General features: G+C 40.2%; 2 protein-coding genes across 2 annotated transcripts; both read left to right on the forward strand.

Annotated features, from left to right (window-relative positions):
* The first annotated feature begins 671 nt into the window (after positions 1–671).
* vps33a (VPS33A core subunit of CORVET and HOPS complexes) lies at positions 672–6,593 on the forward strand. The gene is made up of 13 exons (XM_072388259.1): positions 672–814; positions 1,061–1,126; positions 1,293–1,420; positions 1,527–1,713; positions 1,925–2,041; positions 2,154–2,328; positions 2,627–2,820; positions 3,395–3,521; positions 3,866–3,933; positions 4,056–4,193; positions 4,309–4,446; positions 4,549–4,717; positions 5,937–6,593. The coding sequence occupies exons 1-13, from the start codon at positions 713–715 to the stop codon at positions 6,128–6,130; spliced, it is 1,803 nt and encodes a 600-aa protein (XP_072244360.1). The 5' UTR covers positions 672–712; the 3' UTR covers positions 6,131–6,593.
* Positions 6,594–10,743: 4,150 nt separating this feature from the next.
* On the forward strand, positions 10,744–21,041 carry ppp2r2aa (protein phosphatase 2, regulatory subunit B, alpha a). Its single transcript, XM_072388261.1, has 10 exons — positions 10,744–11,053; positions 11,432–11,509; positions 12,689–12,786; positions 13,001–13,166; positions 13,316–13,428; positions 13,807–13,995; positions 15,044–15,197; positions 15,788–15,957; positions 16,052–16,143; positions 16,490–21,041. Exons 1-10 carry the CDS (start codon positions 11,047–11,049, stop codon positions 16,767–16,769), a joined length of 1,347 nt encoding a protein of 448 aa, XP_072244362.1. The 5' UTR covers positions 10,744–11,046; the 3' UTR covers positions 16,770–21,041.
* Positions 21,042–21,310: the final 269 nt, after the last annotated feature.

Genomic DNA, 21,310 nt, shown 5'->3' on the forward strand with positions numbered 1-21,310 from the left:
TACATAAAGAATATAATTAATATATTCCATACAGCATATATTAGATATATTTATATATATATATATTATGTAATATATATTATTGTATATATTATATATAAATATATTTTATTTATATTATCCTGGTTTAAATCGATATTGCAAATTCAAAACAAATTCCCTTTTTAAATAACTTCCTTTTACTACATCAGACAACTGGCTTTGTCTATACTTTCACCGGTTAGTGACCACTCTGGCCACACCCACATACAGATTCAAAGGATAGCAAGATAGTCATCTTCCGTACTTCCTGGTTTGTATCCTCAAGAGGTCCCGGGTGGGAGGAAAATGTGTTACGCTGTTTGTCAACTCTTATATGCTTAAACTCTACCAATACTTGTATTTGAATGACGCCCGTGGAAAACGTTTAGTCGTAAAATTAATTTGCATTTGTCGTATAATTTGCGCATGCGTTAACAGGTTAACGTTTGAAATCCAAAGGTGACTCTTACCCAGTTTAGAATTTATTTTTCAAGATTTCAGACCTATCTGAGACAGTCTGGACATATGGAAACGACGCTCGGACAAGCTGGTCGTAGTTAGATATAGTCTTTATTTTATTTCGGTTGTATTATGGTTTGAACTGAACTATCTTGTTTCGGTTGTGTCTTTGGTCACGTGATTGAAACTTCCGCTCAAATCACCTGATTTGATGTGTTGCTATTAAGGAAAAATGGCTGCTCATCTGTCTTACGGTAGAGTCAATTTAAATATATTGAGAGAAGCGGCACGGAAAGAGCTTCGAGAGTTTTTGGACAAATGTGCAGGAAGCAAGGTAGAAAATCAACATATCAATGGCCGAAACAGCAGCAGCTAAGATACTGTATGGGATAGCTAATCTAGTGTCCTCAGTTTTAACGTTGTCATGAAGATGTCAGTCTCAACGAAACGGAACATTTAAACAGTACAAATATAACAATGTAGTCACTGGCCTCAGTGCATGTTAATTTAACTGTTCCTCACTTTAAGTAAGTAACGTTTCAAGAATGGCTACATAATGTTTTGTGTTGTTGCCTTTTAGGCCATAGTTTGGGATGAGTATCTAACTGGACCATTTGGACTGATAGCTCAGTACTCTTTACTTAAGGTAAGCTCTTTCTATTCCAAATATACATATAGACAATTATTAATCCAACAGACAAGGCTAAGTTTAGAAATCAAATTAGGTGTCTCCTAACAATAATGTGCAGTGTAACCTACTGTATGTAACTGAATGTAACTATTCACTGCTCCTGTTGGATGTGTTTTTTCAGGAACATGAAGTTGAAAAGATGTTTACCCTCAAGAGTGGCAGGCTCCCCCCTGCCGATGTCAAAAATATCATCTTCTTCGTGCGACCCAGACTGGAGCTTATGGACATCATTGCTGACAATGTGTCAAGGTGTTTATCTCTGTCCACATTGTCAGCAGTGGTAGAAATATTTCTCTCACATTGCAAACATGGTCACGGTATGTAACATTGGTGTCCTGGTTTGTGCACCTTTCAGCGAAGATAAGGTTCATCCCCCGCGGGACTTCCATATTTTGTTTGTGCCTCGGCGGAGCATGCTGTGTGAACAGCGGCTGAAGGAGCAGGGCGTGCTGGGCTCGTTCATCAACATTGATGAGTACATCCTGGACCTGATTCCTTATGATGGCGACCTGCTCTCCATGGAGTATGATAGTGCTTTCAGGGTGAGTTCAAGCATTAGATCCCAAATAGTACACTAGCTGTCCATTTCGTGCCATTAACACAGTTCTGGACTGTCAGAGCCATGGACACTGGGCCTTTGGGTGTATCCTGTGGAATATGTTCTGAATGAAAGGTTTCAGATATATTCAGATGGATAGATGCAGTCTGTATTTGTCATATGAGCTTAATTTAGCTCATTTTTGTATCATTCAGGAGTGCTACCTGGAAAATGACCAAACAAGCCTGTACCATACAGCCAAAGGCCTCATGACATTACAGGCACTTTATGGTACCATCCCGCAAATATATGGGAAAGGAGACAGTGCACGAGTGAGTATTTTTTATTTGATCATCAGACCAGTATTTTGGCAGATCGCACATAGACAGAAGCCGGGTAAATCATTTGTTTTGACAAAGACTCTCTCTGCTCTCTGCTTCTCAGCACGTTGCCAATATGATGTTGCGGATGAAGAGGGAGTTTGCTGGTACTCAGAATCAGATTCTGCCGGTGTTTGATACTCTTCTCCTCCTGGACCGTAATGTTGACCTACTCACCCCCCTGGCCACACAGCTCACCTACGAGGGCCTCATTGACGAGGTTTATGGGATAAATAACGGTCAGAATACACCATTTTCTGTATTACTGTCACTGATAACAGCATATTCTCTTGTGTGACTGTTTTTCCAAGCAGGAATAGGATTACTTTTGCTGTATGCTTTTGTTTTCACATGTAATTTAAACATTAATCAATTTGTGGTCTTACAATGATGATTGAATTTTCCATGAAGTTTTTCATTTAACAATTGAAGACCTGTTGTTCGCACACATCTGATTTCCATCTATTTTTTTTCCTTAGTGTTTTAAGTCCATGTTGTTAAATCCCCAATCCTGTTTTTATTTTCTGTGCTTTACAGGATATGTCAAGCTACCTCCTGAGAAGTTTGCGCAGAAGAAGCAAGGTGAAGCCAGTAAAGACTTACCCACGGAGCCCAAGAAGTTGCAGCTCAATTCAGCAGAAGAACTGTATGCGGAAATCCGGGACAAAAATTTCAACGCTGTTGGTGCAGCGCTCAGCAAAAAAGCCAAAATCATATCAGCTGCCTTCGAGGTCGGTCTTGCCTCAACCCTGGCCAGCTACGATCACTAATATTTTAAAATGCAATCCCAGTACTTCTTCAGTGAGCTCCGTTTGATCGGTTCTGATGTGATCTGATTGTAATCTCTGTGACATTTTACTGCATTTAACAGAAATCTATGAGGTTAAGAGGAGAAAGTGCTAATTGTTCAGGCAGAATACTTAACAAGATGAAACATATCTCTCCCATCAGCGCTCAGGTTTATTCTTTAAAATATTAATTCTTAATAAAGGGCAATTAAATAAACAGGGACAATCCTTATAATTGAAGAAAACATTTTTGCTAGAGAAAGACATAACTTATTAAGTTTATAGTTTTTCTGATTTACTTTGATTTTAATCAGTTTATTCTGAGTTGTGTGTTATTGATCAAATCGAGGATGGAATTATTTGTGGTAAATAGTTGTCATTTGGTGCGGCGTTACTCTGCCATATTCTTGCCTGTTTAAAGTGACCCTTTATTACAGTTTTGTTTTATGGTGTTGCTATAAAAAAAAAAAAAGAAGAAGAAAAAAATGCAATGAAACTGACCTGTTTTGTCTTTCAGGAACGCCATAATGCTAAAACGGTGGGAGAGATAAAGCAGTTTGTGTCCCAGTTGCCTCACATGCAGGCAGCACGCAGCTCGCTGGCTAATCACACATCTGTTGCCGAGCTGATTAAGGACATAACAAGTATGTAGAAAACTCCCCGATTCTCCCTTAAACCAAATAACTGTTTCTCTGTTTACATGTCTCTCATAACATTTTGTGGCAATACAAAGTTGATTTAAAAGGAAAAAAAACTGTTGTCATCCACTAACTCAGTGTGAAGTCTGTAGTTGAAATATAAATCATCCCAAAAACAAAAATGTCTCTGTGCCTGGTTGAATAGATGAACTATAACCTGTTAAAACAGGGTTACATACAATACACCCCCCTTCAAAGGCAGCAGAATCTGTCTCAGCACTTTACTTTAAATGTGTCCTCTTTCTTTTGTGAAAATGTAATAAAATCTATTGTCTCCTCTAATGTTTCAGCATCTGAGGCCTTCTTTGACAACCTGACAGTGGAGCAGGAGTTTATGACGGGTGTCGACACAGACAAGGTATTTTTCATCACTGATGGTTTCTCCAGCCCTTAGCCGTCATCAATGTTGTCCTCAAACTTGTAGGTTTCACTTGATTTGAGTAAAGCTCGCCGTAATCCCAAAATAACTTCACTACGCAGGTGAACACTTACATAGAAGACTGCATCGCCCAGAAGGATCCACTGATCAAGATTCTGCGTTTGGTGTGTATGCAGTCAGTCTGCAACAATGGCCTCAAGCAGAAGGTGCTGGACTACTACAAGAGGGAGATACTCCAGGTAGAGTGAACAATGCTGCGGATTGTTAAGTTTATGAGCATTGTTCACTGGTGCTGAAAGAAGTATTAAATCTCACTTGTTTTTTTCTTTCTTTTGTTTCTTTGTCTTTGTGAAGACCTATGGCTATGAACACATACTAACACTGAACAACCTGGAGAAAGCAGGTCTTTTGAAGCTGCAGACAGGCTCGAGGAACAACTACCCCACTATTAGAAAAACCCTTAAACTGTGGATGGAGGACGCCAATGAGCAGGTATGACATATGACAGGAAGAAAGAATCTTGAGGGTTGACATTTTCAGCATGGAGCTTGAATTATTGTATTTTTATTTGTATTTTTCTGTTAATTTCCACAGAACCCCAATGACATCTCCTATGTGTACAGCGGCTACGCTCCACTAAGCATCCGACTGACTCAGGTGTTGGCGAGACCGGGATGGCGTAGCATCGAAGAGGTGCTGAAGATGCTTCCAGGCCCACATTTTGAGGAGAGACAACAGCTTCCATCTGGACTTCACAAGAAACGTAAGGATCAGTGAAAACTAAGGGCCTGCACTAAAAAGCGAGTTCAGCATATTCCAGAGTATTTATAAAAATGACAAATAAAAAAAAAAACAACAGTCTTAATCCCATAAAATGCGTCAAGCTGCTGGTTATCAACTCTGTATGTCAACCAAGCTTTTACAAGTCTGAATAGGTGTGGATTTATGTATTGAGGTATTTAAAGTTGGTAAAGATGATCTGAAGCTGGTGCAGGACAAAACTACAAGGAAATATTATAGTTTTGGGATTCTTCCTAATCTTAAAAGGTTTACAATCTGTGGAGTAATCTGTCAAAAACAGTTAGGTAAGTATTTCCCTCTGCTGCGATATCTCCTGTGATGATGCTTGTCTGTGTAATCTGAAGGGTTTCTATGTTTGGAGAGGTGGTAGAAATGGAGCCCGTCGCTGTCCACACACCAGTATCTACTTTTTTTTTTTCGCCCAATTTTTATGGGAATTGATTAGCTTTGGAGGCTGTGCTTACACATGAATGTTTGCCGTCCGACACAAGTTACCGTGGCGATCCAATCGGATAAGAAGCAAACTGCCTTTTTTCCCACTGTAAACCCAGAGTTGAAGCTGAGGTTACCGCTCCGAGACGGTAATCCTGCTTCGTACTGTGGGCCCTAAGATTGCTGTTTATCCTGCTGCTCTCTGCAGAAGAAAAACAATCGCCTGTCTGCCTTGCGGAGATAAGACGCGGGCTTTGTTGCAGTGAAGGCAAATGCTGAACAACGGCAGATTGATGGCTGACAGCTGACAATGCAACAGAACCACTGTCAGTGTTTGTTTTCTCTGCGTGTTCTTGCTCAGAGGGCTGAATAAGAACTTGTTTTGGGAGTGACAACCTGTGTTTTCCACCGTCAGGTTATTTTGGCAGTTGTGAAGAATAGATTTAATTAAACACTTCATTTGAAATGAGCTCATTCAAACTGTGAGTTTGGGCGTTAGACAGTTGACTTGTTGCTACATGTCTGCCTTGCACTGGTTTGTAGAGGTGATAATAGAGGACTTTCATCCTGGGGGAGGATGCAGCTAAACACATATTTTACCCAAAGTGCCTTGGCAATCTTTAACAGTCAGATGTTTGTTTTGTTTTTTAATTTGTTTGTTTTTCCCGATTGACTGCAGAAATTTAAATGACCATGTCAAAATGACTCACTTTTATTGTTTGAATGTGTTTGCTGCTACTGTTTTACAGGCCAACAGGGGGAAAATCGAACAACGCTGGTGTTCTTCCTCGGTGGAGTGACGTATGCAGAAATAGCTGCTCTCCGTTTCCTCTCTCAAATGGAAGACAGCGGGATGGAGTACATTATAGCCACTACAAAACTCATCAATGGCACAACTTGGATCAAATCCCTCATGGACAGACCTGAGTCACAGATACCCTGATTCACCTGCATGCGCAGCTGGCAACATCAAACACCCATCCATCAGAGAACCTCGGCTGCGGTTTTTACGTCCACATCAGTGTACTGCAGGTGTTTTATTGATGTCTGTGCTGGTTAAATAGCAACAGGCTCTTTAAAGGGTGCCGTCTGGAGTGGCTTCTTCCCCAACAAAGATGTGTTAAAGGCAGCGCCTACTGACCAGGACCCATTTTGTGGATCTTCATGCGCATTCAACTTGTGATACCATTATCCACAGTGTTACTAGTGATCTCCTCTGGGCACCTTTGGTTAGAATATTAATCTGGATTAATTCTACAGTCTGTTGTTTGTCATTTGCCTGTTACTGCTTTACAATGGAGATACTGTATATATGTATGTATTATTAAAACCTGCAAGATATTTGTAAGGACTTCATGCATCAAGATATGATTAAAAGATGCACCTTGATTTTCATTTTAAAAGCTTTTGTTGCCTTTTTTTTGTTATATGTGGCCTTTACTGGGGGTAAAAATAGGTAAATAAAATGGTAATCAACTAAAATTAGTCTTGTGTTACTTGGTCACGTGATAAGCCTTTCTGCCTGTTGTTTAGTGGTTAATTTTTGGAAAGTCAGGGACAGCAGTGTATATGTCAGCAGTGGCCAAGCTCTCTGAAGGAGCAATTAGCACAGTAACAGGCCTCCTGATCAGCCGATAATGGCCCTGTGCTGTCTGGAGAGCTCAGCCCACGGCAGCCCGTGATTTGACAGCGCAGGACACTGATTTAATTAGGAAGCCATTTGCTCCATGTTCCGGTAGAGGATAACTGTGCTGCAGGAGAGTGTTTGATCTCTGTATCAGTCAATACTTTCTCCACGCCTGACATTGTATATGCAGGGAGACCTGCTGACAGATATTTTTGGTAAATCCTAGTAGGGTCAGTGTTAATTTCCTCTATGTTGACTGGCTAGAAATCTTTGAATCTGCTTTGGTTAAAATGTATGTTTGTTTTTTCTAAATGCCCAAAAATCTTGCACTTCTTTTTCTTTGAGGAGCAGGTGCGCCAAAGACTTAAAATTGCCATTAGATCATTCCCAGGAGATTTAGATCCCTGTGATCAGTTTTTGCTTTTGGCTCCTCCTCAGCTTGAAACGCCCAACGCTGCACACACCAACTTGGACTTCACGGCCGGAGGCACGGAAGTCCACCCTCTAATCAGCTCTTGTCCACCTCCAACAACATCAAGGTAGGAATTCTTTTCAAATTTTCTTTTGTTCTACTTAAAAAATATGAAAGTGTTGTTTATTCATGTAGTTCAGGACTATGTGAGTACTGAATACAGAACACTTTCTCCTTTGTTTTCATTTTTGAAACAGTTCACATAAGCTTAGCAGCGACGAATATTTGCTTCAAATAAGACGTAGATGAATATTTGTCGGTGTTTGTGCAAGCTCCACATCGGTCAACTTTTGCATGTTTTAATAACAATGACTGAAAGCAGAAAGGCATTGTGAAATGTGATGAACATTATTGTGACTGTACACAACAAAGCAGATCAATGCAGAACCCATTTAACGCCATTTAGAAATAAATTATTAACAGCAGTCTTGTGACAGTACAGTTCACTTAGCCCCTACGAGGGAAAGGATAAATTGTTTTGCATAAACGTTTGATGTCAAATGAACCAAGAGAAATATCTATCCCACTGATTTGAAATCTTTACTTCTCGATCATAGTGTTCTTTATTTGCTTTCTTGGAGTATTCTACTTCGTCCAGTGCGTGTGTAATGAACTTCCTGACCATCCTCGTCTCTCGAACATGAAAACGGCTTTTTAACCTCTTGCAATGAAATCCGACAGGTGCTTGTTTTTAGAAATGGGTCGAAGTGAGGACATGGGACACCTGACTCAGCCTGGTCAAAGGCAGAAGACACAGCATGAGCATCTGGATGTGGAGCCTCTGTTCATCCGCTTCCTTCGGACATTCAAGGAAATCCTCAAATTTGTTCTCTTCAGCTACACGGTGCTGTTCGGTGCTTTGCTTCTCGCCAGGTGGACCACTTATTTTATGGTGGGAAAGTAAAATGAAAATGACCTCTGGAGAATGAGCCTGTTCTTGGACTTTAAGAGCTCCAGTTCAGACAGATATTGGGATTTAAGGTCTATGCAGTTCCTATGAAAGAACAGTATAGGACCAAGAGGATATATATCATATAAATTTCCCACTAGAGCTCAAAGTTTTTGTGTGCTTTTCTTCTTCTTTTTTTACTCTAAAGAGGTTATTTTGAAGAATTCTTCAGCTGAATTCCTCTAAAACAAGCCTGTTTGTATCTTGTGTTTGTTGAGACTGTGATTACATATGCAATTTAGAATCTGTGCATTGCAACTTGACCCCAAATAAGCTGATTAAACTTGTTTGTGTGGTTCTGTAACAAACAATGACATGCTTTATATTCTTAATAGATACAAGCTTTAAATGTTTATCAAATGTTACTTTGATAATTTACATGTTACAGGGTTGGAAATATTTTTTTGGTAAACTGATAAAGTGGAAATTTAATTTGTTTCTCCTGTCTGCACCACCAAAGGACACAATAGCATTTCATACTTCAGGCAACACCTCCATTTTTATCTCATTTTGAGGTCCCGGAAGATTGTTTTAATACGTTATTTAATACTTCTTTACAGTGTCCTCTTAGTGAGTGCTCTTGTAAACAAATTTGTGATGATTTTAATCACCAAACGCTCATGTGCCAATATGGCTTCAGAGTTACAACCAAGTGCTGCGATGTTCTTTATCTGTCTTGGAATCTCTGTTAGATGACTTTGCTGGCGATATCTCATCGAATAATACCAGCAAATATTCAAAGAGTACACACATCCATCCATTTTCCATATTTATCTAATACGGGATAGCAGTGGATCTATTCCAGCTGCCATCGAGCCAGTGGCACGGTAAATCCTCAACAGGTTGCCAGTCCCTCACAGGGCTAACACAGAGGCATACAACCACACACACTCTCACTCACTACTACAGGTAATTTAGGATCACTAAATAACTTGACATGTATGTTTTTGGATGGTGGAAAGAAGACCAGAAAGCGTTTGCATGTCGACTCAACACAGAGAGGCCCCAGCTGTGATTCCAAACAGGAACCACCTTAAAGTGAGGCACCAGTGCTAATCACCACACCACCGTGCAGCCTTTAAAAGGTAAATACTACACAATAATGGAAAGACGAGGAAGCAGGAGACGGGATTTTGGTTTGCCTATTAAATGACAGAAATTCTGATATAGCACATCTAAAACAGAATTGTTTACATAATTTTCACTTTGACTCATCATAGCAGAAAAACTGTAAGTTTTAACTTGCAACAGAAAAAAAAAAGGATTTTGCTCCATGTAAGCAAGCTGGTTCCAAGGCCTAAATGGAATGTGTGTGAGTGTGGACCCACTTTTCATTACTTAACAGTGTATTTGATGGAGGTGAATCATAATTAATCAAATTAGTTTAAACTACGATTATCCTGCAACGACAAAGTATGAATGTCTGCTGTGCAAAGGCTGTCACAAAGTGAAATGTTGTCAAAAAGGTCTGTATCAAACTGCTACAATGTTTTGGTCATTAGTCAATCTCCCATCATCTCTGAACTTGGTGGTTTGCAGTTTGTTTAGGTCTCTATTTTCATCTGTGCAATAAGCTTGAACTTTTCATTGAGCCGTTTTCAAAAACTGATGCCTGGTAGGTGCAAGAGAGAGTGGGAGGTGCCACCTGCTCTGCATTCCTTCTCCTGGAGAATATTTATCCCTCTTTTGCCCAGTTCTGTTTATTCAGCTCATAAATACATTAAACGCATAGAAAGCAGCAATCGATTTTGGTTAGAGCCTCTAATCAAGGTTGGGTGTAAACAGATTACATGTAATCGTGATTACATTGTCAACTTACAAAAATAAGTAACTATAATCAACTCAGATTTCACGTAAAACCGTCTTATATTCTTATTATAGTAATATGGTCAAGGATATGTTAATCAATTTTAATGTTTGAAATATGGCAGCCAAAACTTAAATGAAACAATAAAGTAGACATGTAGCTAAAAGCTTGCTTATGAACCAAGCTTATCCAAGCTTATTCATTCAGGTTGCCAGTTTTGTTGATTTTGTCCCAACTTTTTCGACAATGAATTGTGGATAATGAAGCATTTCTTCTTCTTTATTTGCTTAGAAAATGGAGAGTACGCCTTATTAAAAACAGCTAAAGAATAAATACGCTGTATGCGTATGTAAGTTTTTTTTTAAAAAAGGTTACTTGATTAGACTAGATACAAAGTATGCTACATTCAGTCTACAATGCTGTGAAATGTTTAAAGAGAAAACAAGAATTATTGGTAAAGAATCATCAGTCATCCTGATGCGCGGGTTTGTTTGATTTGTTTCACTGTAACAATAGACATGGGCGGGGCCTATGCATTTACTAGATTTTGTAAAGAGAGTCTTAATTTCTTTTCACTGAAAATTGAGCCAGAACAAATCACGTAGCCGCGAGTTGTCTGCGATCCGTTAAAGGGTTGTCTTCTCTTATGGTTGGGGTTAGAATTTCATTGAGCACCGTCTCCGCTCTCTGATTCCCCCTGAACGCCGCCCGCGCTGCGCCATTTTGAAAGTGTAATGCTGGAAGAGGCTGAAGCGAGGGAAATCTCAAAGTAGGGTGCAAAGTCTGCAAATCAGCAGTGAAGGTTGCAAGCTTGTTTATTTGGTTAAAACAGTTCCGTGGTGCCGTGATCAGCTGGGTCGTGGACTTTTCAGAGTTATTAACCCGCACTACCAGCTCCATTCCTCCTCTGCGCCTCGATCAGAACCTCGTAGCCGATCCGGGTCAGCACTGTTCCAGTCCGGGGCCTGAGCCCGCTACAGAGACCCCCATTTGAGTCCCTCACCATGGCAGGTAAGACTAAAGACTGTCAGATTATAGGTGCAGTCTCAAAGTCAATCTTAGTTATTATCCCATTTGGTTCAGATGGTGTCTTTTCTCCTGTTCTGGTTAACCCAGAGCAGCCGAGCTAGCAAGCTAGGATACTACGAGATGTCCGTGTTTATTCCTGACAGTGTTAAAAAAAAAGAAGCGAGTATTTCATAAAAGGAACATGATTCAGCTCTTTTTGCCTGAGAGTTCCTTCTCTTCCAGTTACACGGAGCAGTTTGTATGAAATCAAGTGCGGCCTTGTATTATTGTAAGTGGTTTGCGCCAAGTTAGCTTCAGGCTAACGCGTGAGAAGTTGTCTGTGATGGTGGTGTGTCAAAACTTGGGCTTGTGTTTGTGCAGGGCCCGGTGGTGGGAGCAGCGATGTGCAGTGGTGCTTTTCCCAAGTCAAAGGAGCGATGGATGATGATGTTGCTGAAGGTAAGCTGATGTGATGGTCGTTGAGTCGGACTGCGTTGTTAGAACTGGCGTCCTGTGCATGCCTGTGCGTTGGTTCGTTTCAGTGCAACTGCTCCACTTTCTATTTTATGTGTTCATATTAGAAAAATCTCTTGGAGCATTAACCTGTTTACACAGAGGTGAAAAGGTTGGTGGGGTTGCACTTACTGTCTTTTAGCCAATAGGCTCTCTAACAAACTGGCTGCACTTTTCTGTATTTGGCACCATCGCTTTTCATCTATTGGAGAGTTTCTCATGCTGTTCGTTCACTTTGAGCAGCTGTGGCAGCTTGAGTTCAACTTCAGACCGGTTTCTCATAGGACAAGTAAATAGATAAATTGTACTGCTTTGCTCTAATATAATCTTTTAAGATCTCATCACATGGTAGTTTCAGCATTTCCAAACATTATATCTAATGCTGACACCAAACATGGAGCACTAAAGTGTGTTTACACAGTAAATAGCAGACATTTATATTTGAGTTGTTTATAGTAAGCTTTTCCTAAGAGCAAGATTAAACGAGAGCCTCTCCTTGAGACAGTACATTGCAGTACTACTTAGACTTCACACAACACTGAAGTAGTAGTTCTGTTTGAATCCTGCACATGCATCGTCCCTCACTCTGCCTCCTTTTGTTCCATACGGTAGTTTGTATGGAGTCGGGTCGTGTCAGGCACTTTGTGCACTGTGTGAGGATTGGAATAACCCCATTGTCCACATTAAGGATTGCACCAGCTCAGAATAGTGCCAGTCTGCAAACGGGGATTGATTGCTGAGGTTTTTTGTTGGGAATGATTGTCTTTGAAAGGGGCTGAATGGTTCCGAGTGGAAAGTTATCGTCTCCTCGGCACACAATTAGTTTCACAGCACTAGAACTCTGTGATGTATGTACATATACATGTACGTCACTGCTCTGTTGTGTTTTCACCCCTCAGAGGAGAAAAAAAGGGTAGCAAACACAGTATATGAAGCACTGCTTTGCAATCTTGTGCGTCTTTGATAGTAAATCAATCGCTCAACCGGAAAAGATTTTCAAATCAAATAGTTTTTTATTGAACACAACCCGAAACATGCACAACACCCCTGATAAAGTCGCAAATAAGACCCATTGTTGAAAATACATTTTCTCTTTTCCCCAACATTCTTGTACTTTGTTGACAGCTGACATCATATCTACTGTCGAATTCAACCACTCTGGGGAACTACTTGCCACTGGGGACAAGGGGGGTCGTGTTGTCATCTTTCAGCAGGAGCCAGAGGTTTGTTGAAGTAACACATCTGACTAAGTGTGCTCATGTTTTCCATGTCCGATAAGTTCACCATTTTCTAAAGAGGAAAAATGAAGCCCCCTGAAAGCAAACGAACTTTTGTGATTGCTCCTCACGCAGCTCTATTATAATTTTTGTCTTATTTGTGGAATAACTCATGAATCTACTTCAATCTAAGTCTGACTTATGGTCTGTCATTGTTCAGAGTAAGAATCAGCCACAGTGCCGAGGAGAGTACAATGTTTACAGCACCTTCCAGAGCCACGAGCCTGAGTTCGACTACCTGAAAAGTCTTGAGATTGAGGAGAAGATCAACAAGATACGATGGTTACCTCAGAAGAATGCCGCACAGTTCCTCTTGTCTACGAATGGTTAGTAAACCACTGCAGTTTCACTGCAGCAGGACTGGATTTGTGATGTTTTCTTCTGCCCCGTGGAGACTCCAGTGAAGTGTAATGTAATCTGTGCAGTTTCTGCTGTCCTTGAAGACGACTGATCTCTGCTCTGCTTTCGCTTTCAGACAAAACCATAAAACTCTGGAAAATTAGTGAGCGTGACAAGAGACCAGAGGGCTACAATTTGAAGGAAGAAGATGGGCGATACAGAGATCCCAATACTGTCACAGCACTACGGGTGAGCATCAAGTGCTTTGTCGAGGACATTTGACAAAGAGTCAAAAGGGTTTGTTTCAATGGAACAGCTGCTTCTGTAATGAATGAATCCCTTTTTAAGGTTGTTACTTTTCATATATTATTTGTTTGACGTGTCAAAACGTTGGCTCTGAGAAAAGCTTTGGTTTTCTCTTCAACTCATCCCCATTCCGGTGCATCTTCTCGTTTGGGAAGCACAGATCTATATTTGTTGATCAGTTTTCACAAAGGACCCTGTAAAATAGGCCAGCTTGCTTTCTGATGTGGGGTCGTTTTTACCCCATGTCCTGAAAATGAAAGCCCTAAGGGATCTATAAAGTCTACTCTATTTTCCTGACACTTTCCATGCACCTCTCCTCAGGTACCTGTATTGAAGCCCATGGACTTGATGGTGGAAGCCAGTCCAAGGCGAGTGTTTGCAAATGCTCACACCTACCATATCAACTCCATCTCAGTCAACAGTGATTGTGAGACCTATCTGTCTGCGGATGACCTGCGCATTAACCTCTGGCATCTGGAGATCACTGACCGCAGCTTTAATATCCTTTTACTGTGTTTTTAATGCCACATAATTGCCATTATGCGTTGCATTATGAGAATTCTAACCCACACATCCCACATCAGTTTGACTGCGTGTCTTTCAGTCCCTCTTTTACATGCTCGGATGTCCATTTCTGTTCCAAATGAGGCCATTGAATATAATCGTCCTATTGATTATATACTGCATATAAAGGATTGCGGGGTTTTGTTTGGATGAATATTGACTCTTGTGTTTTTAAAAGCAGACGAAACAAGAAAGAAAGGTGTGCGCTGCTCTCTGCCTGAAAGCACAGTGTCATGTTTTTTACCACCACCAGATGTCGCCAAACTAAAGGACTTTTAACTTCGTCTGTCAGCCGCTGGAATACACCTGTTGCTCTCTTCATGTCTCTAATTTTCACCTCCTCTCCTCCCTCCTCCACCCTCCTGCCTGCGACCTGGAAATCGATCTCAGCAGACATCTTGCAGGATGTCTCAATTCCTAAAATGCATTTGGAGGAGAGGATAGCCTTGCTGGTGGAGCTATAAAAGAGGATGCAGAGTTGCTCTGTAGATTTATCTTCTATCGGTGACATGTAGAATGGACGTGGCCCATTAGACTGCTTATTAGATTAAATGAAAATTAAATCAATACATAGTCAAACACTGTTAATGATCGATTTATAGATCTTGAAATACAGTGTTAGGCTGTAACTGAGCAACATACAGATGGTGTTATTAGTTATATTGATTGATATCAGTTAAAAGTTTGTTTTAAGGATTAATTTTTGATGTCTTACCTTATTTATGCCTCCTTCAGTCACATCTAAAGTGGAAGGAGGGAAGCAGAGGACTGGTAAACAGAGAATTGAGAAGAAGAGTTGGTATTAAAAAGTTTATTGAGGACGTTGGGCTCATGTATTTTGAGGCTGTCATTTGTTGTCTTTCATCGTGTGTGGAGGTACAAAATGAGCCAATATGATAACTGCAGTGGTAACCACTTTTTTCTGAAGGATTTCTTTTAAAGTCAAGATCGTACCTGTTTTGGCCTTAACCACAGTTCTTCACATATCGTAGACATAAAGCCGGCCAATATGGAGGAGTTGACCGAAGTGATCACAGCCGCAGAGTTCCACCCGAATCAGTGCAACACTTTTGTCTACAGCAGCAGCAAGGGAACCATCCGCTTGTGCGACATGAGGGCATCGGCACTGTGCGACAGGCACACTAAAAGTAACTCAACTTCATCAATGCAATTTGTATGCTGCCGTTGAACTTTTGAGACGTGTCATATTAGTGAAACCAGAATAAGTGAAATGGTCTCAAGAGTCTACTGCTCATGTGCATTAATGAGGTCAGTCCTTTAAGTTGTGTAGTAATTACGTTGTAGCGATGCCCTTCTGTCTTTAACTTAGTCGTCATACCTCTTGAACGGTGTTTGTTATGGGAGGGGAAGATGGTCAGCATTAAAGTAAACTATACTTATAAAGAAAAGGAGGGGCGAGGTTTGCCAGATCCAAGAGTGTGTGCTTTGCCATTAACACTCACTTGTGGCTTGGCTTTACTAGCTTTTCCCCCAACTTTCTTACTTTGTTTTTGCTGTTAATTGTTGAATAAATAATTAGAATCAAAGAAGATAAACTGTCTGCCCCAGATGGTGCCCTATGCACTTTTTTTTCCTTATTGAAGTACTTGCATTGTGAATCTTTCGTGAATCTTACCTTCTCTGTGGTCTGTAAATTGCTACATATCTTTGGCAAATTGACTGAAATGGAATGCTTCAAACGGTGTAAACTAACAGCTGCTTCCTCTTGTCTTTGAAGTGTTTGAGGAGCCAGAAGATCCAAACAACCGTTCATTCTTTTCTGAAATCATCTCTTCCATCTCCGATGTGAAGTTCAGCCACAGTGGACGGTATATGATGACCCGTGACTACCTGTCCGTCAAAATTTGGGATCTCAACATGGAGAGCCGACCAGTGGAGACCTATCAGGTCTGTTAGTGATAACAAGCATCCTTGGATTTATTTACGAGATTATGATCGTACTCAAAATCTTGGTTATGTCTCGTTTGCTGTCTTTGAACAGGTGCATGAATATCTCCGGAGTAAATTGTGTTCACTTTATGAGAACGACTGCATCTTCGACAAGTTTGAATGCTGTTGGAATGGGAACGACAGGTGAGCATTTGCTGTATTATTTGTGTTTTTTTTTAGGTTTTCCCAGTTAGTGCAGTTATAATAAATGTATTAGCAACTGAATTGGATCAGTGAAATTCATCATTCCCTGATATGCAAAATGCATGCATGCACAGCGCTGATATTTTGGTCAGACCCTCCACTGAACCAGCAGAAAACAGCGGCCTTATCGCCTGCTGTGGTTATCTGCTCAGTGCAGAACACGCAATATGGGCGTCAGAGGGCTATTCTCCACATGCCCCAGGGTGCATTCCCCAGGATTATCTTTGAGATTAATATTAAGAAGAAAGCTCAAAGTGCTCCTCTTTCACTCATATCTTTTCCCCAGTGTCGTGATGACTGGTTCCTACAACAACTTCTTCAGGATGTTTGACAGAGGCTACCGGCAGGACGTGACCCTGGAGGCATCCCGGGAAAACAGCAAGCCACGATCAGTCCTGAAGCCTCGCAAAATAAGCACAGGTGGGAAGCGCAAAAAGGATGAGATCAGTGTAGACAGTCTGGACTTTAACAAGAAGATCCTCCACACTGCCTGGCATCCTCTGGACAACATCATTGCTGTGGCCACCACCAACAATCTGTACATATTCCAGGATAAGCTGAACTAGCATTCATTGAACCACTCAGATCCCAGTTTCTGCTTGAGCCCCATAGCTCTGATATACAAGTTCAGTTTTTGTTTTTCTTTGTTAAATCCATAAATCTTGATAAGATCTGTCCTTGGAGTATGTGACTAGACTAGCCATGTAAACAACAGACGATGGCATTAACTCAATACATCCAGCCAGGTATTGCAAACATAAACATGCAGGGTTTTTACTTCCGAGTCCAGACTTTGGGATTTTGTGTCATTGGCTTCTCATTAGGAGCACTCCATCACTGAGCTGCCACTTGCGACTCCACTACATCCCAAACCAAAGGGAAGATATTTTTCATTATCCTGTTGTGCCATAGTGACATGATTCGTCATGACTACCTGTGATTAAGTATTTGTAGCTTCCATGTTTTAATAGATTAAGTAGGATATTCCTTTTATTGTTTTATGTATTTCTGTCACCAAGATCTTTTAAAAAAACACTGCTAATACACGCTGTCAACACTCCATACATGCCCAGGAACTATTAAGTTGCTCGGTTCTCTCACCTCGTCTTTCCTACTGTACAGTGTGATTTAACATTGCTGCTAAAGGACTAATATGATGTTTCACGTCAATCTCTAGAAATGGTAAAACTGACATTACGACTAATAATCACCCACAGGATACAAATATCATCAATTAATCAAGGTTTTGACTTCATAGCAGCCATTGTTTTACATTCATCTCTCTACAGTAAGAAAGACGGCTTACTTGAAGTTGTCAGGTGCTCCATCGACATGAAATTTTTGTTGCATTCGCATATATCAAAGTGATTGTTTGGGGGTAACGGTGCACTGCAGAAAACTGTTTCAAACATACTGGCCCTTTTCAGACATGGAGTATATAACATGAATGGATTCATTAGCCTGTTAAAGAACCAGATTTTGTCATCAAGGAATTGGACAGTACATTCACATAAGACTCCTCTCACTTGCCAGGTTTTTATTGCACTATTACAACTGTCAACTCTACAAAAAAAAGCTATCTTTCCCTCGACTCAGGTTCTCTGTCTCCACCACAGCCTCTTTGCTGCCTGCTCTGCGGTCCGTGTCAGACGCTTAGCAGCTGCAGCTCTCGACCTGAAATACGGTTCAGCTCTCAGCAGTTGTTTCCCATTAATTGGGCTCAAGCATTGTGGGAAAAACACTGATGTTGGTAGAAAAACAAGTTTGCAGGAAAGTTAGGATTCCTCTGAAAAACTGATAATGTGCCAAATGAATGAATGCAAGCATGTGCCTATCCGGTTAGGTCTGGCTTAGTAAGAGAACCATCCCAATCCGTCATAGAAAATTCACAGGAAGCTGTTGAAGACAGGAAGCTGACACGTTCGGTGGCGGTCAGAGTAGTGGAAAGTACTGTATGTCAGCGGTGGAGCTTTTTTTTACGTCTTATAATAAAAGCGAGTTATCAGAATCAACCTTTTTAATGCAATACATACACAAACTCACCTTTCTCTTTTAGCATCTATGTTTCTCTACATTTGTCTCCTGGATTAGCTTCTTTTTTTTTTTTTTTGTGCTAAACTTTTGACTCGCTGAAGATCAGATCTGTAACACCAGAGCTTTAACATTTAACATTAGTTTTTGATCAGTTCCAGCAGAATCTGACTAAGCTAGACTCCTTATCTCCAGCACTGTCAATACCTACGAGATGTTTGTCTTACTGTGTTCAAATGTAGAGGGAAATGGTCAGCTTTGATGTATATGGAAGTTCTTGTTAATGGGCAAAAGCATTAGAAATGTCAGTGCAGTCCTTAAATATAGCAGATGACTGGCCAGCAGACATGTTTGTCATGTATTCTGGTTTTGGGAGTTACTCAGTGGCTAATCATGCCAAAGTAACCTGTCCTGTACACGCTGAAGTTCTTTAAAGCTGTCTTACAAACAGTACGCCCCTTCTCCCGCTGGTCATCGCTGCACTTGCGTGAACAACCGTATAAAGCTCAGGACAAAAGCATATATATGTGAAAGGGCAAAGGGATGTGAGGTGGCCCCATTTTATTCTCCAGTGGTCTGAAGCACTGAAACGGCGTGCTGCTCCCAGCTCCCCCACAAAGCTTGTAATGTTGTTGCAGATTGATTACTTTTACACTCTGGATCAGGTTTATGTTTGTAGACTTTCCTTTTTTTTTTTTTTTTAATACATATGATGTTTTGTACTGTACCTGATAAATAATAATCGCTATAGCCAATTTATTTTTATATAAATTAAGGCAATAGGATTACAGTCTGATCACTGTAGCTTCTTTAGCTGTCTGTCTTTGACTGACTTTAGATCTTTAGGTTATTTGAAAGTCGGGTATCCCTTTTTGTTTTTGGGGGCATTTAGTTGATCCTGGCAGGTATAGATTTTTGTAGGCATGAAGGAAGTGTGTAATTTCTGACATGGGTTGTCCAAAGAAACATTTTCAGTACCTCCTACAAAGCACTAGAATTTTTTTTCTTTTTTTTTTTTTTTTTTTTTTTTTTTTTTTTTGACCAATGAACTTTATGGCTTCAGGGTTAGATTCAGAGTTCATTTGGATCTTAACATCCTGTTTTATGGGCTATGGTTTTGCTAATGAACAGTTGTGCTCGCTGTGAAAGGCTGGACCTTTGTGGGTCTGCATTGGAAAGACATTTTCATTAGTTTGTATTGTTTGAAAAAAAAAGTTGGTTAATGAGGCAGGTTTTTTTGTTGTTTTCTTTTTTTCTTTTTAATACTATGAAATGTTTTCTCGTATCTGTGACCTGTACAGCTCTCCTACACACACTTGTTTATTTAAAAAGGATACTGAAGCATTTGGTGTGCAGCCGATTGTATACGGAGGTCTGTTGAGGGTGACAAAAACGTAAGGAAAAAGAATCAGTTTCTGTGCAACACAGTGCTTTCAGTCAAATTCTACCAAAAAAACTTTCTCAGAGCAGACAGTTTGGATTTTTTTGTACAAGAACGATGAGGGTGCCAAAAAGAACGGTTGCATTTATGCATGCTCGTTCCAGGTATAATCTGTTCTGGCTCAGTGTCATGTCATCCTGAAGGTCCTGATGGAACTGAATTATGTTTTCTACGAAAAATCAAGATGTTTGCCATGAAGAAAGTATGTTCTCCTTTAGAGCAAACGGTGTGATTACTGCACACTTATCCGCTTCATAAACTGCAGGTTTAAGCCTTTAAATCAGGGCGCGGTTGGTTCACTAGATCATATTTGTCTAAAAAGTTTCACTCCAAATACAATCACCTGTCTCATTTTGATGGAGGTAAACTACTGTCAATTGTCAGTCTCTCAGGGCTTTGGGTTATGTCTTTAAGTGATGAGATACTTTTCTAAACTTTGTCTTTATTTTATGTTACTGTTTTTGGCAGCCTTTAAAAAAAAAGAAAAAATATATAATTTCTAATTAATGCAAAACTGTGTGAGAGTCAGTCATGTCATTCGCCTCATGTCATTGATTTATGAACGTTGTATTTGTTTGTCCCCTTCAATTGTCAAAGCTCTGATCAGTTGGCGCCCAATCAAGAAGCATACATGCATCATAGTGGTACATCAGCATTTACAATCCCTACAAAATATTTGTAGGGATTGCTGAGAAACGGTCACTGACATGCGTTTAATAACTGAATAAACAACTAACAACCTTTTTCCACTATCCCGTCATATTGTGTTTGTACACTGGCTGTTCTACGCTATGGTTTAAACCACAAAGATGCTCAGAAGAACCCTGTTGCCTTTCTAACAGTATTAAGAAGAAATAAGATAATCACTTATGTTTCTTAAAGTTTGTGACGCACCAGACAAGAGACAGCTCAGGGGAATTTAACGCTGCTCTGTGATCTAAACCTTATACCTTCAAGAAAGAAGCTTTTCAGGGCTCTAACAAAACCTGTATCATTTACTTTTAGGTAATACCTTTTTTTTTCCTGTCCAGATTTGTGTAATGGCTTGCCAACTTAACCTTTGGGTCAACTGAACTTGACATATTGAACACATCACCAAATTTCATGGAATGCAGCTAAATTGGAGTTATAAGGTTTTTCCACTTGCAGCAGCATTTGTATTACAGGAGTTAAAACCAAAATGCACTTTTTCTTTTGTGAATTTCATTAATTCTTAGTGTTTTCTATTTTAAGGGGCACGTGAATAGAGGTTTGGTGATCTGTTTGGATGGGGGGGGTGGTACAAATGGTTAATTGTACAACAATGTTTGTCAAATGGAATAAAGTACAGTTTAGATAAAAGGAAATAAAGAATGTAAAGTCTGAACGCTGAATGTTCTAACTCTATGATGATATTTTTGTTACCGTCTAACCCTGCTGACATGAGGACCCACTTCAGAAAATGCTGCTAGCACACACTTGAAGAACTGTATTATTTTTCTTTAAAATGAGCCTTTCAAGATTATATACCATGTCTATTTTAGACTCGAAATCTACTTCTCTACAATAAGCACTGCTAATAGATGTGCCTTGCTGCAAATAACCAGTCCAGCCATATAGCTGTGCTGAGTGAGTGATGGGTCACAGGGGCCAGCC

The sequence above is a fragment of the Leuresthes tenuis genome, unplaced genomic scaffold, assembly GCF_036924035.1.
Source record: "Leuresthes tenuis unplaced genomic scaffold, fLeuTen1.0.hap1 SCAF_6, whole genome shotgun sequence".
Taxonomy (NCBI): Eukaryota; Metazoa; Chordata; class Actinopteri; order Atheriniformes; family Atherinopsidae; genus Leuresthes; species Leuresthes tenuis.

Excerpts from the sequence above, each read along its gene's own strand:
- ppp2r2aa (XM_072388261.1), top strand. Across the intron at positions 11,510-12,688 it reads GGATGATGATGTTGCTGAAG|CTGACATCATATCTACTGTC; the intron begins GTAAGCTGATGT and ends CTTTGTTGACAG. Across the intron at positions 13,429-13,806 it reads ATACTGTCACAGCACTACGG|GTACCTGTATTGAAGCCCAT; the intron begins GTGAGCATCAAG and ends ACCTCTCCTCAG.
- vps33a (XM_072388259.1), top strand. The coding sequence starts at position 713 with ATGGCTGCTCATCTGTCTTACGGTAGAGTCAATTTAAATATATTGAGA. Across the intron at positions 815-1,060 it reads ACAAATGTGCAGGAAGCAAG|GCCATAGTTTGGGATGAGTA; the intron begins GTAGAAAATCAA and ends GTTGCCTTTTAG. Across the intron at positions 4,447-4,548 it reads TGGAGGACGCCAATGAGCAG|AACCCCAATGACATCTCCTA; the intron begins GTATGACATATG and ends TAATTTCCACAG.